The 21517-nt window shown below is 59.7% G+C and overlaps 2 protein-coding genes across 3 annotated transcripts in view; one reads left to right on the top strand and one right to left on the bottom strand.

Moving 5' to 3' along the window:
• GALNT2 (polypeptide N-acetylgalactosaminyltransferase 2) overlaps positions 1 to 2808 on the top strand; it is an 89810-nt gene extending 87002 nt beyond the window's left edge. Inside the window, exon 16 of the mRNA XM_081298068.1 lies at positions 521 to 2808. Coding sequence (XP_081154194.1) covers positions 521 to 676 — 156 coding nt within the window. The 3' untranslated portion in view covers positions 677 to 2808. The remainder of the gene's footprint in view (positions 1 to 520) is intronic.
• A 7905-nt stretch (positions 2809 to 10713) lies between these two features.
• PGBD5 (piggyBac transposable element derived 5) overlaps positions 10714 to 21517 on the bottom strand; it is a 51302-nt gene continuing 40498 nt past the window's right edge. For both annotated transcript variants that reach the window (XM_081298066.1, XM_081298067.1), the window contains 4 exons: positions 18483 to 18663; positions 16755 to 16952; positions 12942 to 13047; positions 10714 to 12143 (listed from right to left, as the gene is read on the bottom strand). In XM_081298066.1, the coding sequence (XP_081154192.1) occupies positions 11948 to 12143; positions 12942 to 13047; positions 16755 to 16952; positions 18483 to 18663 (681 nt within the window). In that variant the 3' untranslated portion in view covers positions 10714 to 11947. The remainder of the gene's footprint in view (positions 12144 to 12941; positions 13048 to 16754; positions 16953 to 18482; positions 18664 to 21517) is intronic.

The following is a 21517-nucleotide window of genomic DNA, read 5'->3' as shown; positions in this document are numbered from 1 at the left end:
GCCCTGCAGACTCTCGTGGACCCTGCCTTCTGCTGTGGGTTGCAGGCCACCTGGCTGTGGTGGGGGGGGCCTGTTGTGAGCCCGAGCACCCTGGTGGCTCCCTGTGCCCTGGGGCAAGCCTGGAGCTCCACAGAGGGCAAGAAGGCGCACGGTGGGACAGCTACCTGTACCCGTGTTCTTCCTCACCAGGTCTCCTGACTGCTGGTTGGCCTGACTAGGTCTTTAGCAGGGACTCCACAGCTAGGTGCCTGTGGCCTCACTGGACACTGGCCAATCTCTGTGTTCAAGTGTTGTTTTGATGCCGGGGCCTCAGGAAGGCAAGGGGAAGACGGACCACTGGTCAAGCTGTGGGTTTCAGCAGGGCGGAGGTGTATTGCCTGCCACCCTCACCAGCACAGGCACCTCTGGTCCTTGAGGCCAGGGAGGGAGCCCATTTGCCCACGGGGGTTACCCTTGAGGATTGCCACTGGAAGACCTCTGGGCTGCTGTGCTCATGCCTTCTCATGCTCTTCTCTTGCAGAAGTGGGAGCAGATCGAGGGCAATTCCAAGCTACGGCACGTAGGCAGCAACCTGTGCCTGGACAGCCGCACAGCCAAGAACGGGGGCCTGAGCGTGGAGGTGTGCGGCCCGGCCCTTTCGCAGCAGTGGAAGTTCTCGCTCAACCTGCAGCCGTAGGGCCAGCGCTGCCGTCCTGCCTCCTGCACCACCGGCCAAGTTTGGTGATCACATTATTGATTATGTTTCTTAAACTTTCCACGAAACTATATACCTCAGTATTCCATCATGGTCTGAAAGTCGGAGGACCCAGCAAGGTGTGGGCCGTGCCCATGTGGCAGCAGGAAAGGAGAGCTGTGCCCCCCGGGGCCAGCCGCCCGCTCCCGCCCACCGTGCTCCCCACTTGCTGGGCAGCTGAGGAACAGCTGAGGCTGAGGACAGGAGGAGCAGCTGAGTGGCGTGCACTCTGAGGACAGGAAGGGAGGGCGCAGTGCGCGGGGAGGACTCTGCGTTGGCACCTGTCCCACCGGCCGCATGGTGTCCGCAGAGCCGACTCCAGCGGCAGGCTTTGTGGCCGTGCCCACCCCGCCTCCCCTCTTCACTGACGTGCTTGCTGTATCTGAACATGAACTTTCCGTGGTGGGACACTAAATATAACATACATGAGAAAGAGTGTGCGGCCGGCTCCCTGTAGTCTCCCTGGGTCGTCATCTGGTCACCCACAGGAGGGCTGACGCTCCTAGAAGGAGCAGGTGGCCGCCTTTGTCCCCTGGAACTTCATCAGCTCATAGGTGCTCTGGTGGCCCACGGAGCTCCCAGTCCCTATCCCAGGGCCCCTCGGGTGGCCTCCAGTTGGGGACTCAGCGTGTAGGGAACCTGCTTTTCATCTGTCGGTGTCTGTGAACCTGGACAGGTTACTTATTTTGGCAAGTATGCTTTGGGTTTTTTTAATTAAATTTTTTTTTCTTTAAGGGGAAACACAGCCCAATTCCGTGTCTCCCATTGTGAGCCAGCAGTACCCCCTCCACATGGCAGGCAGGTCAGAGACGCTGGACAGCTCTGTGCACCAGCTCTGGGTTCCTGCTGACTCGAGGCCTTGGGGCTTCCTGAGCTGCACCCTCAGCCTGCAGGCGAATCTGGAGCCCTGGTGTGCCCGCTGCACCCAGTGCCCCACACATTCCCCGCAGCATGGCTGCCTCGGGCCCTTGGATGGGGCTGGGTGGACTCAAAACCAAGCCACGCTACACACTTGGGAGGCTTGGGTGAGAGGCAGGGGCCTGTGTCCTGTGCGGTCTCCAAGGCTGGTGCCATAGTGGGGAGGGGAGAACACCGGGCCTCTGCCTCTCATTCAGAAACACTGCCTGGAGCCCCGCTGCCTCCTGTTCCCCAGTTTTGACAGCCCGTCCCCTGTGGGTATGGCCACTGCCTGTCTCCCCTGCCCTCCCACACGGATACCTTGGCTCCTTTTGCCTCATGTGCATACATCAGGCCCCTCTGGGGCCCGTGGAGGCCAGGAGCTGAGGTGCTGAAGGCTGCCAGTGCACACCCGAGCTGTAGGAAAGGGAGCCCTGCTGGGCGCTGCCTCAGGAGCCTGCAGTGTGCACGGTGCCCAGGCTTCATGAGGGCCGGGCCAAGTGGCTGCTGCGTCTCCTTCCCTCCAGGTAGATGGTGTCCATGTGCCAGGTGACTCTGCACCTCTCCATCCTTTGGTGTAGGGCTGAGGGGAGCCGCTCCTAGGCGCAGGTGTGAGGCTGCTGAGCAGAACCCCAGCACAGTCCGGGACCCAGCCTGCCCGGCACCGCCTTCCTCACCAGGTTCTGCTCTCACCCTGTTGCTGCAGCCCCTTTGGTCAGAGGACAGGCCATGGATGTGGGATAGATTGGGTTTGTCAGAGATGCCTGTACCCACGCCATGCTGATCACCTGTGCACCATGCTGCCTGGCCCATCCGGGCCACTAGGAGCAGAGGCAGCTGAGCCGGCCCTCCAGAGGAGCCGTGTTTACATGACGCAGTGTGCCAAAGTGACTTCCTAGGCGTGCCCTCTTCCCACTCCTCTTTACCCACCACCCCCACACCCACCCCCCGCCCTTAGGAAGGGCGAGGCGGCGTCTCCGCTGTGGTGGTCCTAGTGCCATGCTGAAGCGATGGTGTCTGTGAGTCTGTTTTGCAAATTCAGAATATAGTTTGGTAATTTTTTTCCAGTTGATTTTTAAAAAGAACTGCTGTACAGAGCTTGTACTTTGTCCATTTTATAGATGGAAACCATCCTTGAGATTGTTTAACTTAAATAAAGAGAAGATACTTTATAGATACCGCTGTCTGTGGTGTCGCCATCTCTGGCCTTGCCAGGGCACGTGTGTGGTGTGAGGGCAGTGCTGTGGGTTTTGCTATCATAGTCGCACACCCAGCATTAGCTGCTGTGTCCTTCTGCTGTTGAGCCACCTGCTCCTGGGACCCAGCTGCTCAGGCCCCTGTGGGGTGCACCTGGGGCCTGGTGCTAAGTGCCCACAGGGTGGCAGCCAGCTGGGGCCCCACCAAGGTTCCCTGGGTGTTTTCAAGCTGCTTGTGCTAAGTGCACCCCCACAGGCTTTTCGGGGCCACCCGAGGCTGGCCACTTGTTTAGCAGCTGGGTTGAAGGTGTGGGGGACCCTGGAGGGATGCCTATCACGCACACAATGTGTCTTCCTTCCCACTGTGGAGACCAGATGTTGGCCCTGCTCCCGCCCAAGGGACAGAAGCCCTGACTGTGTCTGGGGTGTGCTCTAGGCCCTCCGTGACTGTGTGCATGTCCTGCTCAGGCAGTGCAAGAGGCTGTGCATTCTGCATGGGACCCGGAGGCTGTGGGCCCAGAGCCACTCAGCAGCCTGCTGCGTGGACAGGCAGTGGTGCTGTGCACATGGGCACCCACCCTTGGGAGACAGAGAAAGCCATCTGATGGGACAGGTGAGGCAGGGCAGGAGGGGGTCAGAGGAGGCACTAGGGAGCCCAGGAACAGTGGGTTCTGGGTCTGTGGGCAGGGAGCAGTGGAAGCTGGTGCCTGGACCATAGGCCAGATCTACTTCTAGCCAAACTCAGCAATTTGCTATTGACTTCGCATTTCAGAAAATAATGAACCAGAAAAATAAAATCTCCATCTCCTGTCTATGGACGTGCCTTAAAAAGACAATTCTTCCTGATCAGTGTGTCTGTCCCAGCTTGCTCCCCAGCAGGTGACACTTCTGGGAGGTGGTGGGGTCTCTGGGTACTTGTCACGGTGATGGTGTCAAATACTCACTCCATGTATGTATATTCAACAGTATTGTACGTGTCATATTTCTAAAGATCTTGCATCCCTCAGGTCCAGAAGGAAAGAGGAATCTGCCACTTGAGCATCCAGGCTAGGGTGCTAGAGTTGGAGGCTGCGGCAAAGCACCCCTAGTCCTCACCTGCCCAAGAAGGCCCTGTAGGGGAGTTGGATGTAAGCCTTTAACTGCAGTCCCAGCAGCTCTGTGCAGCGTCCCTACAGGGCGAGTCCCACTCAGAGTGAAGACTGAGTTTCAGAAAGGCACTGGCTTGCAGAAGGTCATGTCAAGACCCTGAGGGTCTCCGTCAGTGGCATGATACACAATCCAGCAGTGGCTGAGGTGGTTCCCAGGCATTGACCTTCAGCGCTGGGGCTTCTGTCTGAGCCTTCAGTTCTGCTTACCAAGAAAGCCCCCAGCCGTAGCTCAAGTAAGAGACGTCCATTCTCTCAGATGACAAGATCTGAAGACAACAGGATTCCAGGGGCGAGACACCTGAAGCGTGCTTCCTGCCTGGCCCTGTGACCCCTCCCACCATGGCACAGGAGCAGGGGCACTCCTGAAAGTAGGCCACCTCCTGTACTTTCCCAGTGCTGACCATCACACCTGAGGCTTCCCAGGTCCTGGGGCTTAGATACTTGGGAAGCTGAGAAGCCAAAACTTCCATGTGGTCTCTGCCAGGGACTGGGTTCTTTTGGCCAGGAGGACAGGGGAGGGGTGACTGCTCTCCACCACATGGGCCGGCCCCACTTGCCATCACTGGGAGGACTCCAGCAGCACTGATGAGCAGCCAGCAGTGTACTTCCCACAGTGCCAGGGCCATGGGGCCCTTGCCCTGCTCAGGGACTTCTCTGGGGTCTGCTGGTGGCTCAGCCTGTCCTCAAGGAGGCTGCAAGTGAATAAGACACTGCCTGAGTTTACGAAGACCACCAGTCATACCAAGACACCATCGTCCCCTTCGCCGTGCATGCCCAGGCTGCCACCTCAGCTGCAAGAGCTATGCGCTTACATGACACTTTGAAACACCTGCAGAGTAATTAATGTGACAAGGATGCCATGACAGGGCTGGGCTGGGCTCAGTGGCAGAGCGTGTGCCTAGCATGTGAGAGGCACTGGGCTCCCTCCCCAGCACCACATGAAGAGTTAAAGATATGGTGCCCGTCTACAACTAAAAATACTTTTTAAAAAATGCCCATGACGGTTTCATCAAGGACAACTCCCAGAGTGTCGGCCACGTTCATAGTAGCAGGGATGCCAGGCATCAGAGGGCCATGGTATAGGGTCACCATTGCCCTGGAAGCACCTGGACCCGAGTTTGCCCTCACCACAGATGAGTGTGGCTTCCTGGAGCTTCAGTGATGTGCTGGTTAGTTGTGGATGTCACTGGGAGGCCCAGGATTGCCTAGAACAGTGTCCAAGCTGTGTCCCAAGGATGCTGGCCTATTGGGTGGCATGGTGAAGGGGATGGATGGCCCTCAGTGTGGGCAGCACCATCCAGTGTACCAGGACCCCTGGGAGGACAAAAGACTATATCCATTCCTGGAGCTGAGGGCCACTCACTCTCTTGCCCCTGAACATCAGAACTCTAGGCCTCTGGCCTCTGGATGCCAGGACTTACCAGCAGCCCAGTTTCCAGGCCTTTGGACTTGGACAGAGCCACAGCCAGCATCCTGGGGTCTCTGGCTTGCAGACTGGGCCTCCAAAGTCAGGTGACCAGTTCCCCTGTCCCCATTGTTTATCTGTGGGTCAGTCTCAGCTGAACCCTGACTAACACGAGTGGTTTTGTCTTCCTCCTGCTGCGATGTCAAGTGAAAGGGCCAAGACAATGCCAGAGACAGGTGTCCTTGGGGCACAGCCAGGAGACTGCTCAGGATCCAGCTGCTGTGACACTGCTCCTGGGCTCTAACACTGACTCTGAGGAAGAACAGATCACCCTTGAGGCTCAAGCAGGCACTTGACGGACATCACTGGGAAGAGCAGCTGGCGGGGTCCTGGGCATGTGGAAGCCGAGCCGAAGGGGCTTCTGGGAGGCTCCTGCGTGGAGCACTGGTTTATGTGGCCCGGGGTGGCTGGCCACCTCCTCTTTACGATGAGCTGCCTGGGAGGTAAAATGGGCAGACTATTGGGGCCCCAGAAGAAAGGCAAGGGCCTTCCAAATGCACCTCCTCACCCAGAGGGCTGGGAGGTATCTGACTGCTGGGAATGTTAGCTTATCCATGGAGCAACCATCTTGGAGTCAACTTGGCCTGGACCCAGCTCTGGATACACAGGGCACAAGCTGCCTGCTGCTTCAGAACTCCCTCGGTGTGTGCAAGGCCTCTAAGAGGCTGAAGGGAGGGAAGGACCTGGTCTCGGGCAGAACCAGCAAACTAGGGCCCACCTCCAGCAGGGAGGAACCCTGAGCGGAAGGGGCAAGTGGAGGGCCCCCTGGGGAGGTGGCTGGAAGACTGCCTGCTACCCCCATGGACACGAGGGAGCTTGGGGAGAGGTGCTAGTTTTGGAAATGTGGGACTTGGATGCTGTGGGGCTGAGACTGGGCTTGCTGAGGTGTGTTGTGCTTGTAGGATGAATGTGAGTCAGGGTGCACTCTGGCAGGCTGTGGACAGCCCACCCAGAGGGGGCCTGGGCAGGTAGAGGCCGAGCCAAGGGGCCTATTCCCTGGAGCATCTAAGTGTAGTGGCCAGCAGAGGGAGGCTCAGTGGTCCCATGGTGGGCTCCAGGGGTGGACCCTGACGACAGGGTCCCCTCCACCCCACGCACAGCCTGGAGAACACTGCTATGGGTGTTTGCCAGTGCCTCCCTGTGACCTCTGAAGAAGCAGGTCTTCCTCAGGAGACCAGGAGCCCGGACTCCATGCTTCCGTGATTGCCGGAGCTCGCGCATGCACAGTGGGTATGTGGCCGTGGGTCTGCCCTACTCCTTCAATTGCAGGAGGGCACTGGAACCTTCTGCGGGCCTCCTTGAATCCCTTTACATAGACACACACACATGAATAGGTCACTTACAGGCTACGTTTTTGCACAGGTCAATTGTGGGGGGCCCTGCACACCCCTTCAGGCGCTCAGCCCTTCGTGACCCCATCCTGAGCTCCCTGGCATCTCTTGTTGGAGGCAGTGAGGGTCCATGTGGGGAACATCTATGTGACAGGCTGTCCTGCTGCCTCTGTAGCCCACAGTGCCTGCAGGCAGAGGAGGTGAGCCCTCCAAGGTCCAGCTGCACCTTGCCCCCCAGCTGCTTTCTGCCACTTAGGTAACTCCCAGGCTCTCAGCCAGCAGCAGGGGGCTCTGTGGCTGGTGGGTTTTCCAGGTGAGGGAGTGACTGCTGGCCTGGGCAGGGGCTGCTGCTGCTGCTGAGCACTTGATCTTGCTTTGGAGCAGCCCTGAGGGGCGCTCACCAGCTACCTGTCTGACACCACCCTTCCTGTGAGCAGAGGGTGGTGTGGGCGCCCTCAGGAGGTGGTGACTACCACAACCTGACTGCAGACTCAGATCCTGCCTGGGCTGGAGCACTGTTGCTCTGCGTCACAGCAGGGTGGGCCAGCCTGCCGTGCCCTGGCTGCTGGCCGGCTCCTCCCTACTTGCTCCCATGCACCCCTGGACTGACTTGCCGTGTTGCCACCCACTTCCCAGTGGCATGCCCACCCTCCTGGCTGGTCATGTGTTCCTCTCCACTGCCAGATGCGTGTTTCTGGGGCAGCAACCACTGGGGAATATCCACAGAGGTGCCCCAAGACGAGTATGGAGTTCTGCAGCCCCTTTCCACAGCCCTGCCGCTGGCCCCATGGCTCGATGGCTTGCCCTGGGACCCTCAGCCGGGCCCTACCTGCCTCCCTGTCTCCATCTTGACAGCAGCTGGAGACATGCATGGCTGCCCTCTGCTGGCCAGGCTGGGCAAGGCCTCTCTCCAAGGAGGGGCAGCATTGATTGGGAAGTGCTACAGGTGAGGCCAGCTGTGAATGCCTATGTGGCAGGCTGTCCTGCTGCCTCTGTGGCCTGTGGTGCCTGCAGGTGGAGAAGTTGAGCCCTCCAAGGTCCAGCTGCACCTTGCCCCCCAGCTGCCTTCTGCCACTTAGGTGACTCCCAGGCTCTCGGCCAGCAGCAGGGGGGCCCTGGGGCCAGTGGGTTTTCCAGGTGAGGGAGGGACTGCTGGCTTAGGCAGGGGCTACTGCTGCTGCTGAGCACTTGACCTTGCGTCTGAGCAGCCCTAAGGGGCGCTCACTTGTTCCAACTCCGCAGGAATGCTGCCCGGCCCACCCTGCCCCCTCAGCCCCACTGTTGCTCCTAGAGCATGGTTACCTTGTTTGGCTCCTGCTGTGGCCAGGGCTTGCCTCCTCTTGGGCTCCCCTAGACACACCTGGCTGGACATAGCCAGGGGTAGGCAACCAGTGGGGTTCTGGAGATGGAATGTGTCTTTCTAGTCCTTTTGGGGGGCTGGTGGAGAGGGATGCTGCCCCGAAGCCACGACCTCCTGGCTGGCAGTGCTGTCGGTTGCCTCTGCCTCCCGAGGCCAGAACCTGCCTATCCTGACATCTCTCCTTTAGGCAGAAGTGTGGACCCTGCCTTCCCTCCCTGCAACCTCCAGGCAGGATTGCTGGGCTCCTGCCCTGTGACCCTAGTGGCAGATGTTCACCAGCAGTGTCATGGGTTCCCTCCAGCACACATCCTTGCCCAGGAAACCTCACCCCCACTTTCCGGGCCATGTGGGTCCCACGGCAGCTCCCTGAAGTGTCTATCCAGAGGCAGGGCCTGGCTCAGCCAGTCCCACATGTGGCTTTGCTGTTAGTGCTTTGGCCACGTGAGACACTGGATTCTGCTGTAGAGGGGAAGGTCCCCAGGCTTGGGCACCTGCCTTCGGTAAAAGTTGCTGTGGTGTGTGGGAGGGAGGGTGCCCAGAGGGAAGGTCTGGGGATGTGGGGAGCAGGGAGGGTCCTCCAGGAGGTAGAAGGCAACTGTGCAGAGGACAGTGGGTGGGGCAGTCTTGGCTCACAGGAGGGCCTAGAGCACCTCACATCCTGCTAAGGCAGAGAAGCACGTATCCCAACCCCTGTTCCCCACAAGGAGGGGGGCAGCCTGGGGAAGAGGTCAGCCACCTCACTTTACACAGGAATCCTTGGGTCACAGAAGATGGCTACACAGTCTCACCTCTGAGGACTCTTCCTGGGCCGAGAGGACAGCTGTGGCCACAACGGTGCTCCCAGCAAGGGCGTCCGCTCCTGCATCAGTGTCCCCCTGGCCCTCACCCCTCACCCCTCACCCACCCCGCCTGCCCCTTCATTTGCCAAGAGCCCTGAGGATTCCCAGGTGTGGCCATCTCAGACCCCGGTGCTTCCCCTGGGTACCCTTCCCCACATTGCTACCACAAAGGACCACAAGAAGCCACAGCAACGTCCTCAACGGCACCTCAGAGTTGAGACCAACCCAGCCTGGTTGTGACCAACCTGGCTGGAGCAACAGCCACACAGTGAGGTGCCTGGCTGCATCACAGCCGGCGGGAGCCATGCTCCGCACGTGGCTCAGGCGCACCAAGTTTGAGGTCTGCGGCCAGAGTGGCCAGCATGAGAGCCCGGATGTGCTGAGATGCACAGCCCAGGGAGGTGGATGTCTCCCAAGGGTATCAGCTGGGCTTTGGAGGGCAACTTGGGGGAAACGAAGCAGCAGTGCAGGTGGGAGCCCCAGAGGAGCACTGTCCAAGTCCTGGCCTGGCCCTTAGTTAGTGGGACCCTCCCCTAAGGAGGGAATGCGGGCCTGGGGGCGGGGTCCCTGAAGGTCCCTGTGCTCCTGGTGTCCCACCTCCTCTGAGGAGGGAAGGGGGGTCTGGGGGCTGGGTCCCTGGAGGGTCCTGAGCTCCTGGTGTCCCACCTCCCCTGAAGAGGAAAGGGGGGTCTGGGGGCGGGGTCCCTGGAGGGTCCTGAGCTCCTGGTGTCCCACCTCCCCTGAAGAGGAAAGGGGGGCCTGGGGGCGGGGTCCCTGGAGGGTCCTGGGCTCCTGGTGTCCCACCTCCCCTGAGGAGGGAAGGGGGACTGTGATGGGGTACCTTGATAGTCCCTGTGCTCCTAGCGTCCCACCTCTCCTGAGGAGGGAAGGGATCTTTAGGTGGGTCCCTGAAGGGTCCTGTGCTCCTGGTGTCCCACTTCCCCTGAGGAGGGAAGGGGGGCCTGGGACAGGGTCCCTGGAGGGTCCCTGTGACCCTGGTGTCCCACCTCCCCTGAGGAGGGAAAGGGGTCCTGAGGCAGGGTCCCTGGAGGGTCCTGTGCTCCTGGCATGCAATCTGCCCAGGAGCTGAGTCAGGACTCGGCTTCATCCCCTGGGGAGTTGAGGTCTCCCCAAGGAGAGGATAGGCAGTAGCCAGGCAGGCCATCCTGTGACCCAGAGCCTCTGCTTACACTAGAGGGGCACATGCTCTTTCTGACAGGGTCCCCAGGGAGGTGCTAGGTGAGGTCAGAAAGCAGGTCTGGGTGAGAGTCTGGAAACCTACCTCTGTGGGTCTCGGGAGGAACAGACACAGGACCTGCCCACACCAGACCACTGCAGTAGGCCACGGCCACTGGCCCCTCATCCAGTGCTATGCTCCAGGACCCCAGTGGTTACCTGGTAGCACGTGGCACAGTCCCTGTGCCCCTGTGGTGAGTGCATTCATGCTGGACACAGTTGGGGCTGGCAAGACAGAACAGCTGCCCAGCGATGGTCTAGAACTCAGGAACTGGTCCTCATGGAATTTTCTACCTAGTGCTTTGGGATGGTGCTTGATCACAGGTAGTGGGACATCAGACGAGGGACCCCTGCACTTAGGGGCCACAGACATCTGTAGCAGTGGAAACTCAGCTGGATTTCATCCATGAGCTGCTCAGGGGTCCAGGATACCAGGACACAGGCCAGCCCATACATGGGCAAGCAGTGTATCCTGACCTTTGAAACAAATCCATGTATTTACAAAGAATCAACATCTAAATAGACTTTATTTTTTTTTTTTACTTGTTTGGACAGAAAAGGAAATTCATCGCTTTCATCCGTCTCCCTAAGTGTCGGAAACACGTCAACTCGAAACAGTGGGCCCCGTAGAAAAACAACACAGATTAAAAATATATTTCTCCACGTGGTAAAAGTGCTTCCAGTCCACCCCAAGGGCAGGCAGAGGTGTTGGAGATGGTCTAGGATTTGGCCTACGGTCCGTGGCATCGAATTCAAACCACAGGTGAGGTGGCCACCGCAACTAGGGTGCAGAGGTGACGTGGGCTTGGAGCATGCTGGGGCACGCCAGCTCACCTGGGTGAAGGAGGCGGGGTGTCCCCAGCCTGAGAGGCTCTGCTGGATAGAGAGCCACCTGTCCCCAGGCGAGGCCACCCTGGAGAAACCCCAGGCCTTGGGCATGGCCAGGAAGGCAGCCCTGTGTCAAATCACGCCCCACCCAGCTTGTCCCCATGGTCCCAGACAGGGCTCACCAGAGCAGCAAACATCATGACCAGAAGGAAGGGCGGCCAGCAAGGGTCCGCGTGGCAAGCAAGGATCCGCAGCAGGGCATTCGCCTCAGTGGTGCTACGCTTCTTTACAGAATAAGTAATTCTGTCAGTGACGGTGACAGACTCTGCAGCCACAGGCTGCCTGACCCTTGTTGGCCTGCAGCCAGTGTCCTGGGAGCCAGCGGCCTTCCTGCCCGCCACGGGCACAGACACAGAACTGATCATGCAAGGGGGTGCACGGGAACGAAGGGCACCCCTTTACAGTAGACCTTAAGCAACAGTAAGAAAATAACCTGAAGAGAGATTTAAATAAAAACAGCATCACGCTTGGCTGCAGCCTCTGGGGGCACCGCGGCCCAGCCCCACGGGGCCTGGGCAACAACGCCACCCTGCTCTGCGTCTGGTGGCATCACGCTGCTCACAGAAGGCAGACGCTGGGACGCCCGCCTGCTCAGGCCTCGACCAGGCTCCCATACCGACCAGGCCGATGCCCGTGCTTGCTGTTGCCACTGTCCTCTCTGCCTGTCCGGCTCCTGATCAGCCCACGGGCAACAGGCACTGTGCACGCAGCCTCGCAGGCTCCAGGGCATCAGGAGGACAGGACAGCCAAGATTGTGGCGCCACCCTGGGGGGACTCGCACCTCTCTGGATGCTAACCTCACCAGGGTCCCTGACGGGCAGGCTCCCCTCCTCCTGCCACGCCTGGGGCTGGCCTCAGTGGGCGGGCGACATGTCCTCCAGGCCCAGCAGCTCCCTCACCAGTCTCTCTCCAAACTGCGCCCGGCTGTACCTCTTCACGTGGTAGGCGTCGGACATCTTGTACAGGATGTAGGCGTTGTTGACGGCGATGCTGATGGCAAACCAGAACACCTGCTGCCAGGTCTTACTGGGCTTGTGGGAGATGAAGTACCTGAGGCAGAGGGCGGGCAGGCTGAGTGGGGCCAGGCGTCGAGCCCCAAGCCCAGCCGGCCCACTGCCACTCCACAGGACACTAGTGCCTGCGGCCGGCCCGCTGCCCACACCAGCAGGCCCCACCTTGCTGCCCTCAGGGAAGCTGCTGGCCCTGGGCTCACCCTGAGGACATGGCTCCTCCCAGCCACCTCTGCTTTCACCCTCCTGTCCTGTGTGCTCCACCTGCGAGAGCGCAGGGAAGATGCACTTAGTGCTGGCCACAACCTCCTGTGCAGAGTGCCCAGCTCCCTGCAGCCCAGGCCTGGCCTAGTTCTGAGGTTTCTGCACCTGGTTCTGAGGTATCTGAGCCTGGTGCTGGGCAGGCAGCCTCAGCTGGATGAACATCAACATCACACACAGGCAAGGAGCACAGCCTAGTGCCAGGCATGCAGCCTGGGAGCCACAGTCCTTCTGAGGACTGTGGGGATGGGCAGACTCCTCAGATGGCAGGGCTGGAGAACAAGGCCACGAAGATGGGAGCTGCCCCAGGAGGGCTCAGCAGATGTCCACCAGCCTGGCCAGTCGAGCCTAGGTTGTAGGCCCACCCTGGGGCTAAAGACCATATGCAGGCCCAGCAGCTGCCCTTTCTGGAGCTCGGGACACTCAAGGTGTCACACACCAGCATCCCATCTCTGGCTTGCGTCCCAATGGGTGCCCTCACCAGTGACCTCAGGCTGCCTGTGCAGGGGCGCAGGAGGACAGGCCAGCCTCTGACGGGTGGAGGAGGCCCTCGCCCGCTGCTGCTCGTCATACTCACCGGCTGTACTTGTCGTCGTATCTGCAGATGTAGCTGAGGTGAGCAGCGAAGGCCTCCACGGCCAGGGGGCAGGGCACCTCCCCGCTCCTCCTCTTGATGATGACCCCTGCAGGGAGGATGCGCTCAGTGCCAGCCACAAACCTCCTGGGCAGGGTGCCCAGCTCCCTCCAGCTCAGGCCTGACCACTGTGCTGCCCAGGACTCCCAGGGCCCGGGGAAGGGATGGAGTGGCGGCCGCTGCTGCTCAGACATGGCCACACACGCCCCCCACACTCTCCTGTGTGGATGCAGCTGGGATACACCAGAGTATTGACACCATCACTGCAGGGTCACAGGCCCCACCAGCAAGGCCTGAGACCCACCGAGGCCCACTTCTTCCTCATCTTGCTGCCCAAGACGCTGCCAGACTACCCACGCCCCAGGTCTGCTGGTGGCCAAGCCGCACCCAGGCCTCCAGGCAGGCTTCCTGGCAGCGCCAGGCTTCCCGGCAGCACAGGAGGTCCTGGCATGAGGGGGTCACAGCACAGAGGGTCACGGCATGGGGGTCATGGCACGGGCCCTTTCTAGTGGCTGTTTAAGGACTGAGTTCAGAGGACTGAAATCGCAGCAGCATGGAGCAGACCAAGTCCTAGCGAAAGTGGCATGTTCCTGTGGGACGATGGGCTCCAACTGAGCCAGCAGCTACTGCCCAGTGGGGAGAAGAGGTGCATGGCTGGGCTAGGCTCTCCTCCCAGCACCGGTGCTCAAGGAAGGACACCGGGAGCCCTGGGAGGACATGGGAGCATGGCCCTGTCTCCCTGCTGCATGTCTGTCTCTGCAGGTCCACATGGCCCTGCAAGAGCCCATGTCCTCTGCCCAGGGCCAAGGGACTGGCAGATGTGGCTCCCTCACTGGCCTTGATAAAGCTTGGTCTCAAATGGGAACAGACACTCATGGGGAGCAGGAGACATGAAGCAAGAGGCTGGGAGGGTCCAGGGCTCCTAGAGCCAGGAGGAAAGGATTCCTGGAGTGCTCGGGCCGAGATGCATCTTCTGAAGCCAGAACCAGAAGGCTGAAAAGCAGCCTCAGCACACGGGAGGCTTCAGCTCCCCATCTGGGCCACCAAGGGAACAGGAAGGGGGCCTTCTCCAGTGCTCCATGGCCACATGACCCCATGCAGCCACCCCAGCCTGCACAAAGGTAAAGCCTCTGAGGCTCGCCTCAGCAGAGGGGGCGTCCACCATCTGGGGTGGGCAGCTGGCAGCAGGTCTGCCTCTGAGAAATAAAAACCCTTTAGAGCACGAGATAAAAAAAACCAAAGGGGAAAGTGCAGAGAGAGATTCTGCTTTCAGGTCAATGAGAAAGAGGCGAACTTGTCACCAGAAACATGCACAGGAAGAGTCCGCAGGCCGCCGAGAGCTGTGGAGACATGCGGCCTTACCGGCAGCCCTGGCGCCGTGCAGATTAAAAAGAAGAGGTGCAAGAGAAGCTGGAAGACCATGGGTCCCTGTGGGGTCCCTGTGGCTCAGCCAGTGATCAAGTCCAGCCTGTGGCCACTGTCATCAGGGCCAGGGAGGCACTGCTGTCCCAGCAGCTGGGAGGGACACTGGGAGCCCAGAGTGAAGGCCCCACACAAGCGTCCAGATCTTCCTGAGGAAATGATCCCAGAGCGTGGGAGCCACATCGAGTGACCACATCTTCCAGTTCTGATTCACCAGGGGATCTGAAAGATCACTGTGGTCTGGCACAGTAGTGCCATGACTCAGGACTCGGTCTTTTCCCCGCTTGGATAGCAAGGCCAGTCTTCTGAGTGGGCATATCCCTGGAGTTGAGCTACACTCAACCCCACTTTGCCCTGTTTGGGATAGAATGTTCCATGGAACGCCCTTTGTGTGTCCCCTTCTCTTGCTCTGCCCCTGGGTGAGGCCTTCCTAGCTGTCAGTCAACCTGCTGACAGCAGACATCATGAAGCTAGACTCAGCCCCTGAAACCTGACCCCTTGCCTCATTTGAATGGCTTCTCTCCAATAAAAGGGTTCAGCACCTGCTCTCTCTCTCTCTCTCTCTCTCTGTCTCTTTCCACAGACCCCTAAGGTCAGAGGAGCTGTCACAGGACCCAAAGAAAAAGGCATCTCTTGTCTCTGTGTGGTTATTTCGTGCAGCCCATTTCCCCTGGAGTGACCCTGCGTGTTTCAGTCATGGAACACGACACCAGAGGACCAAAGGCTCTGTCTGAAGCCCCTGACCTCACTGTCACGCACAGCCCGAGTGGCTCAGGGACTGGCACGTTGCACAGGGCATGGGAGGACTGGAGGATGGGCACTTTTTAAACTGTTTTTAAGTAGACCAAGAAAACCTCCTGTTCCTTAAACAAAAGTGCCCTAAGGTGTGGACAGAACACCACTCCCAGCCGCCTAGCCCACCTGCCCTTTCTTCTCGGGGCCTTCAGGGCCTGGAGCCTGGCCTGCCCACAGTGGCAGCAGCCCTATACCTTGGTATGCTGCAGCAAGTTGAGGTTTCGGGACTGGATGTCAAAATAGCTGAGAACTGTCACCAGGCTGCACACAAATATTTCATCCCAACTCTTAGAGTCGCCTACCAGCTCCTTCTGCCCCACACCCCTGTGCTCCCACCAGGCCCCCTGTCTGATGAGAGGGTCCCTCCCCAGGTTGCCCCCAGGCCCCTAGAGCATGCTCTCCTGAGCACCCTTGGGGACGGTGGAAGCAGCTGCCAGGCTCCACCCCAAGCCCAGTGCCTCCCTCCAATGCCAGACACAGCCTGGAGCAGCTTCCTGCACCCCTGCACCACAGGGAACAAAGCCCCTGCACTGAGTCCCCAGACCACCGTCCCCACCCAGGGTGCAGTGGAGGGCAGGGACATGAATGGCACATAGACCACGTGAGGAGTGCCTCACCGGTGCATAGTGGCCTTCCTGTGAAGGGCCTGCTCTTCCCCAGGCTCTTCCCAGGAGCTTCGCAGTGACACCATGCAGCCTCTGGCCAGCAGAGGCCCTTGCTAGAGGTAGACAGACTCCCAAGGGGACACCTGGAAGGCCGAGCAGTCACAAATGCCAATGACACAATGATCCTGTAAATGCCTCACAGATGTGGCTAGCCACCACACCCTGTGCACAGTGGGGTGAAACCCGTGTCCCAGCTGGCCAGGCTGAGCTCATGCTCAGGAAGCGCCCTCCACGCCCGCCTCCTGACACCACAGCTGCAGTCAGGCCCGTGGCCCAGCCCTGCATCCTGGGGCCACACGATGGGCAGCAGAGCCACTGAGGGCTGTCTGGGTGCACTCCACGCATCACTGCTGCTACCACCAGGTACCCCACCACAAAGACCCACCCCAATAAAGCTTCTCCAGGGATCCCCACCATAATTAAGCTTCTTGTCAGCAAGATTTTACAAAGAGTGTCAACAGGACTTCACAGGGTTTCTGCAGAGAGCTCAATGTGGTCTGAAGCTTCCTCTTAGTGCCAGGTTTTCTGACAAAAGGTGTCATGGGCTCTGTCTCCAGAGAGCTCGATGTGCAAAAGTTGTTGCTTGTTTTCTTGGAAGAACTTGTGAAACCTCTCTCTGACCTAAGAGTATGGGACAAAGAGTGATGGCTCCATGACCAGTGCCTGGTGTAAGCCCCCACTGAGCATGAGCCGAACCCATTCCAGACCAGGGGCCCAAGGATGTTAGGCATCAGACCCTCTGGGCCACTGCAGAAATAAATAAGCCTGCTTCCTGGAAATTCCTCTGGTGGCCAGCCTCATCTGTCCTACACCACCAAGACCTGCAGAGGGCCGGCCACGCCCTCGCCCCCAGCACCCGCATGGCTGGGCTCACCTTGCTGCACTGGGGAGTAGGCATTGGTCAGGAAGCGAAAGTGCCCCTTGTTGTACCAGCAGATCAGGGACATGTTCCCCTTCATCTTGATCTGGTGCTGGCCGCGGGCCGGCGGTGTGGCTGGGTTAGTCAGCATGGATGGCGGGAGTCCCGTGCAGTCACTCTTCCGGGAGCTGAGCAGGCCACAGCAGTAGATCTCTGGTGGGAGAGACGCAGGTCACATAGGCACCCATCTGCTGAGACCAGCTGGGGCCTTGCCCTCTGGGGCCTTCCCGAAGCCTCTGGAGGACATCTGCTAGACTGCAGGGAAGGTCTGCATGCACTGGACAGTGCCTTTGTCCACGGAGCTCTGGGGCCTAGCACAGTGCCAAGCCTGTGCCCTGTCTGCCTCCAGAAGCTTCTGCACTTGTGTTACCCCAGTGTGTCAGGACAGAAGGCGCCACCGGGCCTCCAGACCAAGGCCCCTGTCACAGCTGGTAGGGCAAAGATGGGTGTGACCCATGGGGATGGGTGTGACCCATGGGGAGGGGTGCGGCCCAGAATACTGCAGCCAGGTCTAGGGCTGACACCGCCCCGGCAACCCCAGTGTGCACCTGGCCCCAGTGTGCAGCACTGCCCCTGCTGCAGAGGACACGCATGGCAGCCCCTGCAAAGTGCTTCTAAGGGGGCAGTGAGATCCAAATACGCGTCGCCTAGCCTCCTGCACACCTCCCAACTCCACATCTACTCTCCTACAGCTGGGAGGTTTCCATCCATCCTGCTGCCTTCCTGAGCTGGGAGCACTCTGGGACTCCCAGGAGCGGCACACCCAGCTCCCGAAGCAGCAGCCCAATGGCCAGGGATACGCTCCACACCCCAGACTGCCTATAGAGCCTCCCTCTGCCCAGCACCAGTCCCACCCCAGCACACAGGCCACGCTGTCTGAGCCAGCCCCACATCTCAGTGCAGGCAGAGAGATGGCACTGTCACTCACGTCCTGAGGGCTACACCACCACTCATGGATACCTGGAGGACATGTAGGGTAGCACCAGCTGTGGCCCTCCCTGAACAGTAGCACCACACTCTCCCAAAGTGGCTGCCTCTCAGGGCCAATCTCCTGCCACTCTCCCCTTCTCAGCCATGGCACTCATACTTACAATGGAGCCCAGCAGAGTGGCCAGCCTGTGAGGAGCAGAGGCCTGGCAGCTCCTGCACCTCACTGGCAGCAGAAGCCCAGGATGCAAGCTGTCTGCCCACCAGACTCACAGGGTCCAGTTTTAAGGCCAGACATCTGTGCTGTGGCTGAGCAACAGTGATTGTAGGGGCCACTATGCACAAGTGGGCACCTTTTGTGCTTCCCCTGAGCTACCTGGGTCCACCCTCCACCCTAGCCTGGTCCAGTTTTCCTCTTCCTGCAGTCCTGCCTCTGCCTGAGCCAGGGTAGCCTGGCCCAGTCTGTGTAGGGGCCTAGGACACAGAGGCCCAGCGGATGTCCCGTCTGCACAGTGCTCATCTGCCTGCCGGGAAGGGCCACCTAGAGACGGTGGGTGAGCTCAGGAGTCTCCAGACCCCACACCCAGGACACATACACCTGGAGGTCATCAGTGCCCCCACAGGGTCCAGGCTCACAGGGCGGAGAGAGGAACCGATTCCCCCTCACCTGGCAGCCTGTGGTCTGCACCCTCCACCCGACCCATGCATCTGCCTGGAAGGGAGGTGGGGCTTGCTGGGACCACCCGCTGAACAAACCTTGCTTCTCGAACTCTTCAAACAGGGTCAGGCTGGTGATACTGGGCCCCGTGAAGATGATGTAGTTCTTGCCGGCCGCACTGCGGCACAGGCTCCTGGCCACCATGCCATGTAGCTGAGGCTTGTTCTTCAGGGCATCCAGGCTGTCTGGACCTCCGCCTTCCTTCAGGTGGACGTAAATCTGTAACAGACACCAGAGGCCCACGCGTTCAGGGCACCACGGGAGAGACCCCAAAGCTGCAGGAAAAGTGGGTCTCCTCTGGGCTGGAGCTGGAGGCAACCCATACCCCAAGTCTTCTCCACCATGGTGGCCCTGTGTCACTCAAGGTTGCCTGCAGCCCCAGCGGCTGGTGACTCAGCCTAATGTTTCAGGTAGGGGCCAGGGTGGCAAAGGTCCAGCAGTTACAGCTCTGACCCTGAGGCTGAGGTAGACACAAGCACTACCCCATCCTGAAGCATGGGTTGGCCGGTGTTTACCAGGAACGAGAGTAAAGGCCACCTCTTTGGTCAGGAGATGGGACGGGGCCTGCCAAGGCCCAGGACCAGCAGAGAGGACGAGCAGGTGGAGGGTGCAATCAGCAGTGTCCATGCTCCTTCCATGTGCAGCCCAAAGGATCGGCTCGGGGAAGAGCAGCTTGGAGAACCTCCCGTCCTGCCCATAGCATAGCCAGGAGAGGCTCCCCAGAGGGCTGGCAGCATCCTCACCAGGAGCTTGGGTGTCTCTGGAGCATTCCCAGGGCCTCTGGGCAGCTGTTGACCAGTCCCTACCACTGCCCTGTGCCTGCCCACCCCCGGGGGTACACTGACCTCCAACCACGGAGGGAGTGGGTGCATCAGGCAGAAGCCAACCATGCCCAGAGACAGAGGGCCCAGGCAGAGCCCAGCACCCTCTCAGGACCGACCTGTCCAGTAGCTCTGGGGCATCCCTCGAAGAATGCACGAGCCTGAGGTCCTAACAGGGGGGCAAATGAAGGTCTGATCCGCATCTGGGATGGGACGCAGGGCCCTGGCTCAGCAAGAGCATCTCAGAAAACAGTCACCACCACAACGGGAAGCGTGATGCTGGGTGAGTTAATCTCAGGATGCCACGCGGCCCAGGGGTCTTCACCTGCTACAGGTGACCTCCACCTACACCACAGCTGGGCACTATTTGTCTGTCTACACTGAAGGTCAAGATGCTCTACTGGTCCCTTTTCTTGCTGCACCAACTTGGTGGCTGCAGATGTCAGTCTATCAGCTCACGGCTCGCAGGCTGAGGTCTGAGCCTGGTGTGGTGCCTTTCTGCTCCAGATCACACGGGGCTGAAGTCAAGGTGTGACTGGCATGTCCCATTTACAAGGTGCATTTCTGTTTCCTGTGGCTGCAGGACAGAGGCCCTGGTCCTACTGCCATGAGGGACTGGGCTGCGTCCCCACCAATGGCAGCTCCACCCTCAGAGCCAGCAGCAGAGCCCCTTCCTCAGGTGAAGGCCTCTGGGACATCCCATTTTCTCCAGGAAAAACCTGGCCTGGCTCTGATGCCGAGTGGTTGAGGCTTCCCAGACACATGCCCTTGAGCTACTTTAAACCTTCACAGGGGAACACCAAAGCCCTTGGCAGGGCTGCCGCAGGCCCATTGGCGTGAACGGCCAGGAGGCATGTGCGTGGGGGAAGCTCCTGTACCTGGGAGGAGCTGGGACGTGAGGGCCTCCTGAGGCAGAGAAGAGGCTCTACACAGCTGGCTGGAGTTGGCAGCAAAGCACGTCCAGGCAGATGTGAAACAAGCCTGCTGGCCCCAGCACCTCACGTGGTGAGGCCTGGACCTCAGAGCAGCCACCAAGAGGGGTCAGCAGCAGGTGAGATGACCCCGTGGTGTGTGGGTGGCAGGTGGCTTAGTCACGTGCAGAACGTGCAGTAACAGAAATGGCACTGTGTCCCCGTAGGGGCAGCAGTGACTGGAGAGATGACTCAAGAGTGTGCACGCCTACACTGGCCATGTCCTCTGGCCACTTCTATATGACGACGTGTTTGTTGTATTCACAGACATCCGGGACTTGTGCTTGATCCTCAATAGCCAACACATTTAACCAGAAAAAGACACTTCAGACCACGGCAGAAGAACCTGCGTGGCAGCGTTGACCACAGCATACGTGGAACGTGCAGCACCTGCAGGGCCTGCGCTGTGGCTGTGGTGAACGGCCTCCCGTGGCCTGGAGACGATGAGGCCACAGAGTCAGGCTGGCCTCCTGCTCCATTTTGCTGAGCACCCCTGATGTGTGCCGAGGGCCTTGACCCTGGGGCAGGCAGGGCGAGGGCGTCCAGCTGCAGGAGGCTGATGGATCCCCCAGGGCAGCCCTTCTCTGCCCAAGGATACCGCTGCAAGGGAAGGGTTGTGGCAGAGGCCTCCCGTCTCACCAGGAAACCAGGAAGCAGCCTGCAGCCAGAGGTAGACAGCTAGACCCCAGGATGCCCGTCTGGACAGTGGTGCACACAGTGGGGTCTGCACTTAACCAGTGAGAAGCTCTGGCAGCCTCACAGGCCCTGCCCAGCACAGGACCCAGGACCTCGCATCAGTGGTGCTGGGAAGTCTGGCTACTCCTTGCCCCTGCCAGACTGCGGGGCCTGGCCGTCCCGGTGGCCTCGACTGAGAATTCCAGAAGGCCCCTCAGCTGAGGAGCAGTTCCAGTGGAGTCTCATCCCCAGGACGCACGCTGTGTTGGTCATATCCAGACTGGAGTCTCCTGAAGAACATGTCAGCCTCTGAGACCACAGTGTCCTTGAGACCACACACCTTCTTCCTTGGGTGCTCTCTAAGGCAGTGTCCAATGCAGCAGCAAAGCCTACAGCCTCGGGACAAGCATCTGCTGGCCTGCTTTTAAAAGAAGTGGGATCTTGCTAGGCACAGTGGTACACACCTGTGATCCCAGAACTGGGGAGGCTGAGGCAGGAAGATCACACGTTGGAGGCTGGCTAGGTAATTGCCAATCACAGTCTGCAAGGATATTTTCCTGCCTGTGCAGAGAGTGGGCTGGAAACCTCTTCAGGGTAGGACATGTC

Source organism: Spermophilus citellus, assembly GCF_964194105.1.
Source record: "Spermophilus citellus genome assembly, chromosome: 6".
Classification (NCBI taxonomy): domain Eukaryota; kingdom Metazoa; phylum Chordata; class Mammalia; order Rodentia; family Sciuridae; genus Spermophilus; species Spermophilus citellus.
This window is presented reverse-complemented; position numbering and strand designations above follow the sequence as displayed.